The 14580-nt window shown below is 61.7% G+C and overlaps 2 protein-coding genes across 8 annotated transcripts; both read right to left on the bottom strand.

The window, feature by feature from the left end:
- Positions 1–66: 66 nt before the first annotated feature.
- Positions 67–8852, bottom strand: MCOLN1 (mucolipin TRP cation channel 1). 4 transcript variants are annotated; one of them, XM_058728871.1, is made up of 14 exons: positions 8692–8851; positions 6392–6588; positions 5272–5439; positions 5018–5183; positions 4503–4611; positions 4160–4256; positions 3847–3946; positions 3512–3618; positions 3236–3385; positions 2991–3092; positions 2434–2556; positions 1960–2175; positions 359–489; positions 67–258 (listed from the first exon to the last, which is right to left on the bottom strand). In XM_058728871.1, exons 1-14 carry the CDS (start codon positions 8720–8722, stop codon positions 222–224), a joined length of 1734 nt encoding a protein of 577 aa, XP_058584854.1. In that variant the 5' UTR covers positions 8723–8851; the 3' UTR covers positions 67–221. The 4 variants fall into 4 exon arrangements, with proteins under 4 accessions (XP_058584854.1, XP_058584852.1, XP_058584853.1 ...); XM_058728869.1 differs by lacking the exons at positions 67–258; positions 359–489 and having other exon boundaries at positions 1252–2175; positions 8692–8852; XM_058728870.1 differs by lacking the exons at positions 67–258; positions 359–489; positions 8692–8851 and adding an exon at positions 8512–8551 and having other exon boundaries at positions 1252–2175.
- A 1640-nt stretch (positions 8853–10492) lies between these two features.
- Positions 10493–14580, bottom strand: ZNF358 (zinc finger protein 358). 4 transcript variants are annotated; one of them, XM_058728859.1, is made up of 3 exons: positions 14292–14580; positions 12537–12642; positions 10493–12293 (listed from the first exon to the last, which is right to left on the bottom strand). In XM_058728859.1, the coding sequence occupies exons 1-3, from the start codon at positions 14487–14489 to the stop codon at positions 10570–10572; spliced, it is 2028 nt and encodes a 675-aa protein (XP_058584842.1). In that variant the 5' UTR covers positions 14490–14580; the 3' UTR covers positions 10493–10569. The 4 variants fall into 4 exon arrangements, with proteins under 4 accessions (XP_058584842.1, XP_058584843.1, XP_058584844.1 ...); XM_058728860.1 differs by lacking the exon at positions 14292–14580 and adding an exon at positions 13433–13482; XM_058728861.1 differs by lacking the exon at positions 12537–12642 and having other exon boundaries at positions 14292–14425.

Below are 14580 nucleotides of genomic sequence, written 5' to 3'. Positions count from 1 at the left end.
TGTGGGCGCAGGGAATGCCCCTCCCACTAGAACCGAGAACAAGTTTATTTTCCCGTTTATTTAACACCCACCCACCCCTGTCCCACCCGTGTCCGAGCCGATTGGCACAGGTCCTCAGGGCACGGCAGGGAACCGGTCCTTTAAAAGCAAACCCTAAAAATAAATAAGCGTGAGTCTCCGCAGTCGGAGGGCTAATGTCCAATAGCAGCAGCGGGTCCGAATCAATTCACCAGCAGCGAATGCTCCTCCGAGGCGTCCCTGGAAGAGAAGCCGTATCAGCCAGCCAGCGGGGCAGAAGGCAGCAGTTCCCTCGGGCCCACGCCCTCTCCGCAGCCCCCAATACCCAACTCGAACGAACCTGCCGCAGCAGCAGAGGAGGCTGCAGGCCGAGCCGCTCCCTCGACGGAACTTGCCGGAGGTCGGGCTGTCCTGGCACTGCGCGATGTAGGCCTGGAGCTCGCTCTCCTCCGCGCCAGCACCTCCGGGGTGCTGCGGGGAAACGCGGGGTGGCCCCTTTGATGTCTGGCCTCCCCACCACCACCTCGCCAGCCAGCCAACTGGATCTCCTCCTGGTTCCTTCCACCAGCCAAGCTTCCCCGCCTCCCCCCACCCCCACCCCTTTGCACTCTCACTCTGTACTCACGGTCCCCTGCACCTGTCCTTCCTCATGGTGTGCTTCCCCCGGAGACCTTCCCTGGCCTCCCAAATACGTGCCCCCGCATCTCAGTCAGTTGGTGCCCTCTGCTGTGCTCCAGCACCCAGAACCACACGTGACACAATCTGGGTGCTTGACACGCAACTACTGAGTTGGGTGCACACAGCGGGATCAAGGTCTGGGCTTGTACGTCCCAAGCTGATACACACGTGTGACGTTTAGGCGCTAGAGCAAGCTCCACAGGGGCTCCTCGGGCCTGGGTGACAGAGTGTGTCTGTGGGATGGTTTATCCATGTTTGCAGTGGGGGGGGGGGGGGGTGCACATCTGCTTTCAGCAGAGCCTTCACCCCCTCCCAACCTGGTAGAGGAATCAGCATCTCTTCCCCAAGTCCTTTCTGGCTACTGGGCCTTTGCTCTGGCTGTTCCTTCTCCCGGGTGCTCTCTCTCTTCAACTCTCATGTCGTCAGTCCAGAAGTTTCTGAGATGATGGCAAGGTTTGCTATCTGTGCCGACCAACCTGGTCGTCACCAGCCATGCTAGCTTTTGGGCACTTGATATGCGAAAGATGTGAGTGAGGAACTGAGTGTAGAATTCACTTTGATTCAAGTCAAAATTTAAGTAGTCACAGGTGGCTAAGATTAGTATTAGCACATTCTAGAAACTTTCCCAGACTCACCCCAGTACCAGTCTAGACCAGGGGACCCTCTGTAGCCTTCGTTCCTTTCACCAGCTGGTCACCACCCTGCCCACTGGTCCAGACTAATCTGTATACACTGCGTTTCCTAGATACCCACCCAGCGCAGGGTCTGGCCCACCTGCCACCCCCACATTCTACTCCGACCCCTTTCCTCTGACCCCCGCAACCTGCAGGACCGCCACTCCCTGGACTTAAAGAGCTCCCGCCCAGACCACCCTACAGAAGAATTAGGAGCGGGGCCTTCCGGCATCCCTCAGTCCTGGGTTGAGCCTGGCCGCTTAGCAGCTGACCTCAGGCAAGTCACTAAAACTCTGCAGCCTGGTCTCTCGCTTGGTGAAAGCAGACTCAGGAAACCTTACCTGGCCAGAACCCCGCGCGGATGAAACCAAGACTGGCGGCTGCGATCGGCACCACCACCCCAGTCACCTCTCTCTGGCTTCTCAGAGTCTCCCACCTTCTCCCCCTGGACCCTTCCTCCCTCACCCTGCCTCATGTGCCCGGAGACCCTACTAAGGGGACCTGGAGCCCCAGGTACACGGCTGCGAGTGTGTGCGGGCTGGCCCCACTGGAGGCAGGCTGCGGGGAGGGCGTGGGGGCCGGCGCTGACCTTGATGGTGTCGTAGGCACCAGTGATGAGCGCGATGAAAAGGCTCAGCACCATGTAGATGAAGAGGCTGATGAAGGAGTAGAGGTAGAGCTGGGAGAACAGCCAGACGAGGCTGCTGCGGCCCTGCTGGGCCTGCATCGCGGCGAACGTCACGAACATGTCGTCCCCGTTGATGAGCGAGAACAGGCACTCGGACACCATGGACAGCGAGCGAAACTGCCAGCAGGGCGGTGGGGTCGTGCCGTCAGAGGCAGCCACAGGCAGGGCCGGGGGCAGGGTGGGGTCACCGGGGGTCAGAGGGAACAATGGGCAGAACTCCCGGGAAGGTACCAGGGGCCAAGGTGGGTGATTCTGTGCCCCCACATTAACAATCGATAAGCCAGGGGTCAGAGGGTTTAGGAAGTGGGCTTAGAGAGGGGTGACAGGAACCCCTGGACTGTGGATCCTGAGCAGCACGCCCCGGACAGCCCCTACCTTCACGTGGTAGGGCCCCAACACGATCCAGCCACAGAAGCAATAGCCCAAGTAGATGACAGCCACACAGCAGCAGAAACGCATGACGCTGGGCAGGGCCACCCGCAGCGTGGCAATGAGAATCTGTGGCAGGCAGATGGCGGGGGGGGGGGGGGGGGGGGGGGCGGGCCACAATGAGGGTGTGGGAACCCAGGTGGGACTTGCGAATGGCGGTGAAGCGGGCAGGGCCCGGCTGAAGTCACGCCAGAGCCGCCACAGAAGCCGGGAGTTGAGAAGTTGGGGTTGAGAAGGGGCAGGGTGGGAACGAGGGGGCCTGAGGCTATCCCACGACCAGACTCAGCTGGGTGCGTGTAAAGCAGCGGGCTCACGTGGCTGTGGTTCAGGTGTAGTGACACGGACGTCTGGGGCGGGCAGGTATGGGGAAGAGGCTCATGACAGGCCACCTAGAGAGGCCGCTGCCTGCCATACGTGTATGAATTTATCTGGGGGAGGGAAGTGAGATCTGGGGAGCATATGGCTGCCGTCTAGAGGGTCCAGCCTGCACACACGCGGCTTACGTTGTACTTATGGAAGAAGGTCAGATAGCGGATGACGCCGACCCAGACGAGCAAGGTGGAGGTGCCCAGGAGGATGCTGCAGACATCGTAGCTCGCCAGGTTCTAGGGACAAGAGCAGCGTCAACCCCATCTGGCCTGGCCCTTCTGGCGGGGGGGGGGGGGGGGGGGGGCAGGCAGGATGGGGGGGAACGCGTATTAGGGGAGCAGCACCTGGAAGGGGACAACAGGGCCCAGGCAGGACCCACCTTGGCTTCGATGCCAATCTTCATGATGGTACCCGAGATAGTGAGCACATCGCTGGTGACCAGCAGGATGTACCAGCCGTTGACAAATTCCAGCCGCTCCCACAGGCTGATGACCCGTCCCCGCTGCCGCCACATGAACCCAACAAACTCCTGCAGGAGGTAGGAGGAGTGAGAGCCTGTCCAGGGAAGGGACCCGCTCTCCCCTGGCCCTTATGGCCCCAGAGCTGGGCAAGGCCGGCTTGGGCACATGTGCAGGCCACTGGAGGCAGCTCTCACATTCTGCAGCAGAAAGCCACGGAGCAGCGAGCGGGCACACAGCAGGAAGGAGAAGGAGCAGGTGAGGATCACGACCACGTCAAACAGGAGCCGGAAGCTGTTGTCTCCTGTGAGGAGATGACTTGGGTAGAGCCAGGAGTGGCTCAGGGACTTGGGAGACTAGGGACGGGGCTAGGCCAGGCCTAGGAGGCTGCAGGACTGGTTGTGGCTCCTCAGTGAGCTCACGGGTGACCTGGGCGAGTCAGGAACTGGGTCCATGCTGGCCTGGGACTTGGTGGGCTCCCCAGGCAGGTCAGGACCCCCGGTCCTAGCTGGTGTGGGGCTTGGGGGCTCACCGTGCCTGAAGACGCTGGGGTGCTTACACTCCTGGATGTGGGCCTGGGTCTCCAGGCTGATGGGGATACGGCCGCTGTGCGCCTTATTGTCAAAAGTGATCTGTAGCAACACGGCAAGGCAGGAGGAGCCAGACTGGACCTTGACACACCCAGGCTCCCAGATCCGCACGATGGACGGTCTGTCCAGCCCCATCCCCCTTCTCACCCCCACGCTGCCCTTGGCCAAGGGCCCCAGCCCCGGAGCTCAGAAGCCCTGCAGGCAATCCCTATTACTGGCAGGCCCTACACCCTCGTCCCGGACCCTGGGGCTTACCAGGACACTGAAGGTGTAGCAGTCTGGAATTTCGTTGTTGATCAGGCTCTGGAGGTTGATGGTCTTCAGCTGGAAGTGGATGGTGACGTTGATCAGCCTGGGGGGTGGTGGGGAGGCCTGGGTGAGGGTGAGGGGCTCTGCTCCTCCCGCCTGCCACCGCCCGGCCCCCACCAGTGCTCCTGCCCCAATGCTGACTCTGCAGCTTGCAGAGGAAGTGCTCGCACACGGGCATCAGCGTGGCCTTCCTCTGTCCCCGCCTGTGAGGGGGCGGCCAAGGATGCCTGGCATCCTGCCTCCCCCCACCCTCGGCCCAGCCCTGGAGGCCCCCTCCATCAGGCAGTACTTGTGGAATTTGAGCGTGAGGTTCTTGTAACTGGCGCTGCCGTCCGAGAGGGAGAGATCATCACTGGGGGGCACAAGGGGTCTCTCAGGGGGGTCCACCCGGATGCAGTCTGAGGACAGGGAGTCAGGGAAGGGACACTGGGGGCGGGAGAGGCACAAGCAGGTCTCCCCAGAGTCCCCGACAGCCCCCTTCCCTCCTTCACTTCCCACTATGAGCTTAACGGTTGTCCTTTGTTCCCCCACTGTCTCCCCAGGACAGGGCCCAGTGTGTCTCATTCCGGACACAGGCCCTAGGGCCTGGCCCTCAGTGAGCCCCCAGACGTTTAGTGGATCAATGACATTAAGACACCACGCGTGCATTTTCCTGCGGGCCAAACATTCCCCCGAGGACACCCCGAGCGTCGAGTCACGATCGATCGGGACAACCCTATCTCCTAGAAGGCTGGGAGGCAGAACCGGAATGTGACTCCCAGCAGCCGCGCTACCCCGCCTGCTGTGTCCGCCCCGCCTGCTCACCAGTGACAACCAGCGGATCAATGTCAAAGGTGTCGTTGGCCGGGTCCACGTGGCCGCGGTGGTAGTAGTGCTGGCAGAGGGCCAGGGCCGAGCCATTGGCCCAGGGGCCACCTCCGCCCCGCACGTAGGCATACCGGCCCAGCGACACATCGGGGAGCATCAGGTACTGCGGGCAGGGAAGGGGAGAAGCCGTCAGCCCTGCCTGCTCTCCCCTGCCTGCCCCCTCGCCTGCCGCCCCCCGGGGGGCCCCGCACCTGGTCCACGGTGTGGAAGATGGCCTGGTAGAGCTGCTCCCGCGTGTAGGCTGCCAAGGTATCATCCGCCCCATCAGAGTAGCCCAGGAGGAAGAGGTGCCGGAAGGCAATGGTGTTCTCCTCCCGGAAGGTCACTGCCAGCTGGTTGCTGAGCCCGAACAGGATGAGCTGGTGGAGGGAGCAGGCGTCGACAAAACTGGGATGGGGCCTCCCCCAGGGCACGAGTGGAGGAAGGCCCACCAGAAATCCCCGGTGAGCAGCACACAGCAGGTGTTCGTACATCTCATGCCCGAGATCAACGTTCATTAAATGTTTAGCAGGTGCCGGGTTCTGTGCTGAGCCCAAATCTACAGGGTAAGTACCACCGATGGGCCCTTGTACCGAAAAGAAATCAGAAGTGTGGTAATACGCCCCGAATCACAGCACCAGGCCAAGAGCTCCTTAGGGCAGGGGCTCGGTCTGATTCGTCTTGGGGTCCCCAAAGCCCACCATGGGGCCTGGGATGGCAGCAGTATCTATCTGTTAAGCCACCGGGTCCGTTCTCTTTGAGGCACCAGGCTGCCTGGGTTCAAGTGCCAGCTCCCCATGTTGGTTGCTCTGTGATTTTGGACAAATCCCTTCACCTCTCTGGGCCCTGGCTGCCTCATCTGTAAAAGGGTGACAATAAGAGTTGCCAGGACCTCCAAGGGCATTTGTGAGTTTACCAGGAGCTGTTCCCACACAGACCTGGGAGAGCTTTGTGACTGATCACTGCCATTGTCACTGTCCTTACGTTGCTGCAGCATCAGGACTAGGCTCTGACTCCAGGACTCTCCTTCAAGAACGGAGGCGGGGCGCCTGGGTGGCGCAGTCGGTTAAGCGTCCGACTTCAGCCAGGTCACGATCTCACGGTTCGTGAGTTCGAGCCCCGCGTCGGGCTCTGGGCTGATGGCTCGGAGCCTGGAGCCTGTTTCCGATTCTGTGTCTCCCTCTCTCTCTGCCCCTCCCCCGTTCATGCTCTGTCTCTCTCTGTCCCAAAAATAAATTAAAAAACGTTGAAAAAAAAAATAAAATAAATAAAATAAAAAAAAGAACGGCGGCGGCCACAGCTGGGTTCTGCTGGGGCCCCTGCACGACTCACCTGCACAGTGACCACCAAGATCTTCACGACTTGCAGCATCAGCTTGAAGGGCTTGCGACCCTTGGCCCGGAATTTGTCACAGGGACTCATGAAAAAGTACTTGAGGCGGCGACGCAGGTCCTCCTCTTCCGGAGGGACGGGGGAAGCCCCGGCCCGGGTGCCATACCCAGGACTGGGTGTCAGGAGGCGCTCCGTCTCTGAGGGAAAGGGAGAGGGCAGTGGGGATCACCTGGCAACAGGGGAGACAGGTCCCCTGCTCCAGCCAAGAAAAGAACTCTCATCGAAGAAAACCCAGAAATTCGGCAACGTTTTACGGATACACACAGCAATAGCGCTCAGAGGCTACTAATTCCAATTTGGGGCTCAAAAGGGCCTGAGCTGATGCGTGACCCTGTTGCTCACTGGCTGGGGCAGGGCACCCGGCCTCTGAGCCTCAGCTTCCTCCTCTGCAAAATGGGGCAGTAATATCCCTCACCGGGAAGCTGAAGGTCTGATGCTCACAAAGCATCGACCACAGGGGCTGGTGCGTGGTAAGAGTGTCTGAATATCCCATCCTCGTTCTAGTTGTTGGTTTGTGGGGAAAGCACGAATGGCTTCCACTGGCTTCTCACAGGGCACTCAAGCCTCCAGGGCTTATATCAACTCCAGCCCGCAGGTGGGAGCATGGAGCTCAGCTACATTCCAGTTTTTTCTTTCTTTCTTTTTTTTTTTAAAGAGAAGAAGAGCAAGCATGAGCGGGGGAGGGACAGAGGGAGACAGAGAATCTTCAAACAGGCTCGATACTCAGTGCAACGTTCAATCCCATGATCCTCGGATCACGACCTGAGCCGAAATGAAGAGCTGGAAACTCAACTGACTGAGCCACCCAGGCACCCCTTCCCGTTTTTTCTGGTCAAACACCCAAAGAAGGGCCCTTCTGCTCATCGCTCATGGTGACCTGGCCCACCCAGCTGACACTCTCACAAGCCACAGGCCTGAAGAAGGAGAGATCGACAATAACAGAGCACATTTGCTCAAGACTCACTGTACCCCAGTGGGTGTCGTTATGCCATTTGTGCGTCAGTTCGTGAGCTAATATAGCGTCTTCATTAAGGGTCCCAACTTCTGGAAATCACACAGCCCTAGAAACAAATCCCAGACCTGCCACTTCCCAGTTGGGGGATCCTGGACATCTTTTAAAACCTCTGTGTCCTCATTTGAAAAGTGGAAATTAAAAAAAAAAAAAAAAAAAGAGTCTACCCTGAGGCTGAAATTCTGGCAGGTGTTCTGAGAATGAAGACAGACAAGACAAAAGCCTCGGTTCAGCTCTAGAATCTTAGTAATTCTTCAGCAAACAGGGACTATTCTAAGCATTACTCGTTCCCTTCACTCCTGATCAGCCCAAGAGGAAAGTCCAAGGTTTCATCACCTGCTGGGGTCACAGCTGGTCACAGCAGCCCAGGAGCATCCCTGACAGCCCCCCACACCCACACCCCTAATGTGGCACCGTCAGAACCTGTCGTGCAGGGAGGGCCAGCTCGTGGCTGGTCCCCTTGGAGCTGGGATGCTGTTGTGGAGTTGTTTACAAGACAGCTGGATGGGAAGCCAGAGGGCAGGCCCGCCTCCCTAGCTGGGATCACAGTTAACCCACCCCAGATCCTACCAGCAGGGACAGCTGAAAGACCAACACAAAGGGTCCTCCTCCAGCCCCACCCCCCGCATTAAGAAGCAGAGACTGAAAATACTGGAGGCTGGGCAGCCACCTCCTGAGTTCAAGGAAGCTGAGCTTCCATGGGTTTGGACTTATAACATCGAGTTAAGTGCCAAGGTCAAGGAGGCAATCCCCCCCCCCCCCCCCCCCGCCAGCTCACTATCTGAGTTTAGAGAAGCTGAGCGTTGCCTCCTGGATTGGGGAAGGGAATCCTGGGAGTTTCACGTGAGGTTTGGAGAAGCTGGTGCCCGCTGAGAGTTCCAGCAAAGCTGAGCAAAGCAGAACGCAAACCCTGGAAACCTCCCCGGCGCGAGCTGGCGAAGCTGGCGGCCCACCCGCTGCCTGAGTTTAGGGACTCTGAGCACAACGTGGGTCCAGGAAGAGCACTCGGCAGTCCCGCCACTCCGAGGTCGGAGGAGCTGGTGCCCACCTGTGGCCCAGGTGCTAGGAGCCATCTGTCCTTATCTCCACCCCCGGGAAGCTGAGAGGTCAGCACCGGAGTTTAGGCAAGGGGAAACCGGGAGCTCAGCCGCCCGAGGTCGGGGAAGCTGGCCGCCCGCCCGCCGCCCGCCGCCCGCGTTCGGAGGCCCGCGGGGCCGCGCGCCCTCACCTGAGCCGCGCCGGCCCACGGGGGCTGCCATGCCAGGACGGGGAGCGCCGGACGCCGGCGGGCGCGGCGGGGCAGCCGGGGTCCGAGCGCCCGCCGCTGCCACTGCGGCCTCGCTCCCTCGCGGTGCAGCTTCAAACCCTCTCGCGTCAGCTGACTCGAGCCGCGGTCACGTGATCGGAGCGGCGCCGCGCCCCCCCTAACCACTGGAAGCACGTGACCGGATCCTGTCCCACCCCCTGCGCCACGACAATCGCTGCGGCCGCAGCACGCATGCGTTGTCCTCGGCTGGCGACTTGCGGGGCGGAGGGCGGTCTTGAGGCCCTAACGCCGACGGTCCCTGAAGGTGCTGGGGGATGGGCTGGCTGTGAGAATGCCAAAGTAGGGCTGGTTCCGTCCTGGCTCCTTGCCGCGCCTCCGTCCGGTGCCGGATTCTAGGGTTCCAAGTTCAAGGCTTGACCCCTTACCCTCCCCAGAGTCCGAGGATGATCGTCCGTCCTGTCTCATGGCTGCTTCTCTGGCCTGGCAGAAACCTCATGCTTACTCGCATCTCGGCTTCCGCTCCTCTCATCTGAACTGTCGGCAAATCTATGTCATTTCCTAATTGTGTCCTAAATAGGACCACTTATCCCCACTCCTATGGCCGTCAGCCGAGAGTCCCTCATCATTCCTGGCCTGGACCACTGCAGCCACCTCCTTCCTAACCTGAGGCTCCCACTCCTGCCCCCTGCACTGTCCAGGCGGCAGCCGGAAAGCATTTTGGAAGAGTAACTCCTGTTGAGTCTTCTGCCACACCTGTCGACGTCTTCCCGTTGCTCTAGGATAACAAGCAAACTCCCGCCTCAGTCTGCCAGGGCCCTCTGCTCTGGCCCCAATCTCCCCTAGCTCATCACTCAACAGCCCCGGGGCCTTTGCACACTCTTGCTTTGAAACACGCTGGTTAAGAACTCAGGCTCTGGCGGACAGACAGTTTGGATTAAATCTAGGCCCTGCCAACTGCCACTTACTTCTACATCCGCCAAAGGGTCCCTTAAACTCCACGTGTCTGGTTGCTTGTTTGCAAAATGGGGCTATTTAGTCATAGTTACCTGTCTGGTGAAGCTGTGGAGTTAAAAGAGAAAATGCGAGAGCATAAACTGCAAGGGTGCAGAGCAAGGCCGGGCAACCAGCACTGACAATTAAATTAGTGGGTTATTGGGATTCTAGAATCCCTCCTCAGGAAAGCAGTCCCCCCAGTAACTGCTTTTCAAAGCTTTCTGAAATTGGCATCTGTGAGTTCTGTGAAGGCCAAGGCCGTGCTTATCTTGCTCTCTGTTGAGGCTCCAGGAAGCAACAGATTTTGGCTGAACACATAAATGAGCGCCTCTTCTGTCCAGTGCTGTACCTAGAACATGGGCTGTGAAGGGCGTGGGGTAGGCTGTGCGAACACAGAACACATGGGATAGGGCTGCCGGCAAGGTCTCCTATCGGCCTCCATTATCAGCCTTCTAGACTGTCAACATGCCAGAAATTCCACCACTCAGAGAAAAGCCAGAGGGAAGGAAGGGATCCTGTTCAGACCACCCGCCAAGGAAGTCTGCCCTTGACTAGGGTGGCTAGGGTGCTCTTGGGGAGCAGAGTGGTAACTACGGTGGGCCAGTGTGAGACCTTGTGGGGGAACGGGGAAGCCTGGAGGATTAGGGGCAGGGAGCCAGGACATTGGGGTTCCAGCTGTGGCTGGCACGGGCCACACCCTCCCCCATCTCCCGAGGAAAGGGCTGTGCCTTAGTGGAAAAAGAGAAACAGGCAAACCACAACACAGAGCCAGGAGGCAGTGCGAGGATTTTACTAAACTGCACGACACACAACTTCCCCAGGCCCCCGGGAGCATCGGCGTCCACTTCAGCCGTCGGGGCCCAGCAGCGCCCCTTGCTCCCGCACCCACTCAGGACTCTCGCCAGTAGGGAGGGCTGGGCTGACAGTGTCATGGGTGGGGGAGCAGGGTTCGGGATGAGACTCGGGGTTGGAGTCGGAGCTGGGCCCAGGATCTTGGTCGGGGCTGGGGCCAGATCCGTGGTCAGGGCTGGCCACAAGGTCGGGATCTGCGTCGCGACCAGGCTTAGGGTCAGAAGCTTCGATAGAATCAGGGGTGGGGGTAGATTCGGAGCCAGAGACAGCTTTGGGGCTGGGATTAGGGAGGGAGCCCGGCTCGGAGCCAGGGCCAGAGCCAAGGCCAGAGCTGGGGCCAGGGCTGAGGCCCAGGCCGGAGCCGAGAACAGACACAGCATCGGGCCCCAGGAGGGAGACCTGCCCGGGCCGCAGCATCGAAGCAGGACTGAGGCCCAGGCCTGCGGCGGCGGCCGCGGCCGCGGCCGCGGCGGCGCCCTCGTGCACGCGCTTGTGCTTGGTGAGGCTGGAAGCCTGGCCGAAGGCCTTGCCGCAGAGCTGGCAGCGGTAGGGGCGCTCTCCGGAATGCACGTGCAGGTGCTGCAGCAGCGCGGAGCTCTGCCCGAAGGCCTTGGAGCAGTGGGGGCAGGCGTAGGGCCGCTCGCCCGTGTGGATGCGCAGGTGGTGCTGCAGGTTGGAGCTCTGGCCGAACGCCTTGCCGCAGTGGGGACAGCGGTACGGGCGCTCCGCCGTGTGCGTGCGCTGGTGCTGCAGCAGCGCCGAGCTCTGGCCGAAGGCTTTGCCGCACTGCGGGCACGGGTACGGCCGCTCGCCCGTGTGCGTGCGCAGGTGCTTCAGCAGCGCAGAGCCCTGCCCGAAGCCCTTGGCGCACACGGGGCACTTGTGCGGCCGCGGGCCGCCGTGCGTGCGCAGGTGCTGCGCCAGCAGCGAGCCGTGCCCGAAGGCCTTGCCGCACACGGGGCAGTGGTGCGGCTTCTCGCCGCTGTGGCTGCTGCGGTGCTTCAGCAGCGTGGAGCGCCAGCCGAAGGCCTTGCCGCAGGCCGCGCACTGGTAGGGCCGCGCGCCCGTGTGGATGCCCCGGTGCTGGGCCAGCGTGGCGCCGTGGCTGAACGACTTGCCGCAGTCGGGGCAGCGGTAGGGCTTCTCGCCGCTGTGGGTGCGGCGGTGCTGGCTCAGCCCCGAGCTGCGGCGGAAGGCTCGCCCGCAATCGGGGCAGGAGAAGGGCCGGGGAGGGCTGGCAGGCGCAGGAAGCGCCGCGGGGCTGGCGGCCAGGACCTCGGGAGTGGCAGTGAGGCTAGATGAGAGGGGGTCCAGGTCTGGGGCTTCGGTGGGGCTGAGGGTGTCGCTGTTGGGGTCAAGAACCAGGGGGACAGGGCCGATGACGTCTGGATCCAGGTCGAAACTTGAGGACATGGGGTCGAGATCTTGGGGATCCGAGTCACGGGTCCCCGAGACGGAGCTCGGAGCTTCAGTATCGGGGTCCAGATCTTCAGAGACGGGCTCCAGATCTTCATAGCTGGGGTCCACATCTTCGGAGACAGTGTTGAGGTCTTCTGGGTCGGGCTCTGGGTCCAGCTCTTCAGGGTTGGGGTCCAGGTCCTCGGAGTCAGAGTCAAGCTCGTCATAAGCGGGCCTTGGGCCTTTGTGGCCTGGATTCCTGACCAGGACCGAGCGCCGCATCCCTGGTGTGGAAATGTTGGCTGCTTCTAGGGCCGGATCTGCAGGGGTGAGGACAGAGGGTGGGTGGAGGTAGGTGCTGGAGAACAGGGGGTCTCTCTTGGAGTCTGCGCAGGGAAGTGAGAGGGGGCCGTGCCCCACAACCCATCCCTGCACACACACATGGATCCTTCTCTTGTCTCAGACTGCAGGGAGACTTGTGGCAAGCCCCAGACAGGGCAGGGAGAAGAGGGACCCTGGTGGGACATGGGGGTGGGGCGGGGCTTCCCTTCTCAGCACCACACCTGGACGGAAGTCATGGGACCCGGCACTAGAGGTCTCCAGTACCCAGTTCCAGGGCTCTGCCCCTCTCTGCATCTTGGGCTCCTCCTCCCGTGGGAAGCTTGGGTCCTGTGGAGGAGAGAGAATCCAGGCTTCCTACCCCCTTGGCTGGAGTCCCCTCACGGGAAAGAGGGATAAGTCCCTGGGTTCCTGTGCTTGCTCCTAGTACACGGCCTGAATCCCAGTTCCATCATCGGGCAGGGCATATTTGGGGTTTCCCCTGAAACCTCGGGCTTGCCTCGCAGAGAGGAGCATCGTGAGCTCTGAAGCTTGTACGTGGGGGGTGAGTGGGGGGCAAAAAGCATCTGGTACTCATCTTGGGTCACTGGGGGAGGGCAGGGGCACCTCTGGCTTGCTTGCTGGGGAAGAGACGACCTGAGTGCCAGACCTCACAGTTCCGGGGTGGGAGTAACAGTCAAGACCCTTGTGTACCCGAATGCCAAGTTCCTAAAGCTAGAGAGGGTGGGGGAAATACTGTAGGACCCAGTGGGATGCAGGGAGACCCATGGACCCCATAGCCAGGAAAGCAGGGACAGGTGTTGGTATACCTGTCTGCCCAACTGGATAGAAATCCTGAATTCTAACCCCTAGCGGGGGGGTGGGGGGGGAGGTGCAAAAATAATACCTGGGGCTCCTCTTAGGTTACTGGGGGGGCGGTCTTGGGTCATCTCCTAGAAAAGGGGAATTCCTGAGTAACTGAGCCAATGGCTGAGATATGGCAACGGGTGTCAGGACCCTTTTATCCTCTCCTGGAGAAAAGATCCTGAATTCCATCCAGCCCCATGCCTGGTGGTTGGGAACAAGGTCTAGAAACAATAGCTGGGACCCCTTCTGGGGAGCACAGGGAGCTCAGGATTACCTGATGGGGAGGCGGTCTGGAGCTACCCACTCCATGGGTGGGGGTTGGGGAGCAAACGACAAATAGATCTGATCCTGGCCACAACCCCACAGCTGGAAGTGGCTAAGCAAGAGGGTGGAGTTCTTAGATCACCTCCTGAACCCAGACACCACATTTGGAGGGGGTGGGGAACAATGCCTGGGTCCCCTTCTGGGTTCCTGGGGCACAGGGGGACCTTTAGATTGCCTCCTGAGGAAGGGCCCTCCCAAATTCCCATCTCTTAGCTGGAAGGGGGGGGGGGGCATTCTGAGTTCCTGGGGGGGGGGGACAGGTGGACCCTTGGATGACCTCCTGCGAAGGGGCTTCCAGAACTCTGGCCCCCAAGACTGAAGAGTAGGGGGAACAATAACGGGGCTCCAGGGGGTCAGAGGGAACCCCTGGATCCCTCTCTTGAGGAAGGGCCTCCTGAACTCCCGACCTCAGGCTGGAGGGTGGGGAGAACAATACTTAGACGTCCTCCACGGTTCCTGGGATGGAGGGGGTCTGGATCGCCTCCAGGGGAAGGGGCGTCCTGAGCTCCCGACCCCACAGCTGACGGTGCCCCCCCCCCCCCCATACCTCCCGATTTCAGGCGCCCAGCTCCGGCTGGGCCCTCCCCCGGGGACGCGGCGGCGGAAAGGGCGCGCTAGGCCCGCGGGCCGCGGGGACCCCCTCCCCTCACGCCCGCGACCCCGCTCTCCCGGGCGGGGCGGGCGGCGCGCGCGAGCGGAGGTTGGGGGGAAGGCGGACAGAGGTCGCCCCGGGCCGCGCCCCGCGCCCGCCCCCGCCCCGGCCGCGACCCCGGCCCCCGCCCGCCCGGCCCGCTCGCGGGGACACTCACCCGGCGCCCCTCGCCCCTGCCCGGCCCGCCGCGCCCCCGGGGCCCGCAGGAAGCCCCCCGCCCGCCAGCCCCGCCGGCGGCCCCCTCGGCCCAGCGGCCCCGCCAGGCGCTCCTGGGGAGCGAGAGGGGCCGGCCGAGGGCCGCAGCGGGAGCTGCTGGGACTTGTAGTTCGCCCGCGCCCGCCGCGGCCGTCGCCATCGCTGCCCCCGCCCCCCGGGCCAGCCTTTGTCCCGGCCCGGCCGCCCCGGCCGCGCGGCCGCGCCTTTGTCTGCGCCGCGCCCTCCCGCGC

The sequence above is a fragment of the Neofelis nebulosa genome, chromosome 4, assembly GCF_028018385.1.
Source record: "Neofelis nebulosa isolate mNeoNeb1 chromosome 4, mNeoNeb1.pri, whole genome shotgun sequence".
NCBI classification, from domain to species: domain Eukaryota; kingdom Metazoa; phylum Chordata; class Mammalia; order Carnivora; family Felidae; genus Neofelis; species Neofelis nebulosa.
Note: the sequence above shows the minus strand (reverse complement) of the source record. Positions and strands in the feature narration are given on the sequence as shown.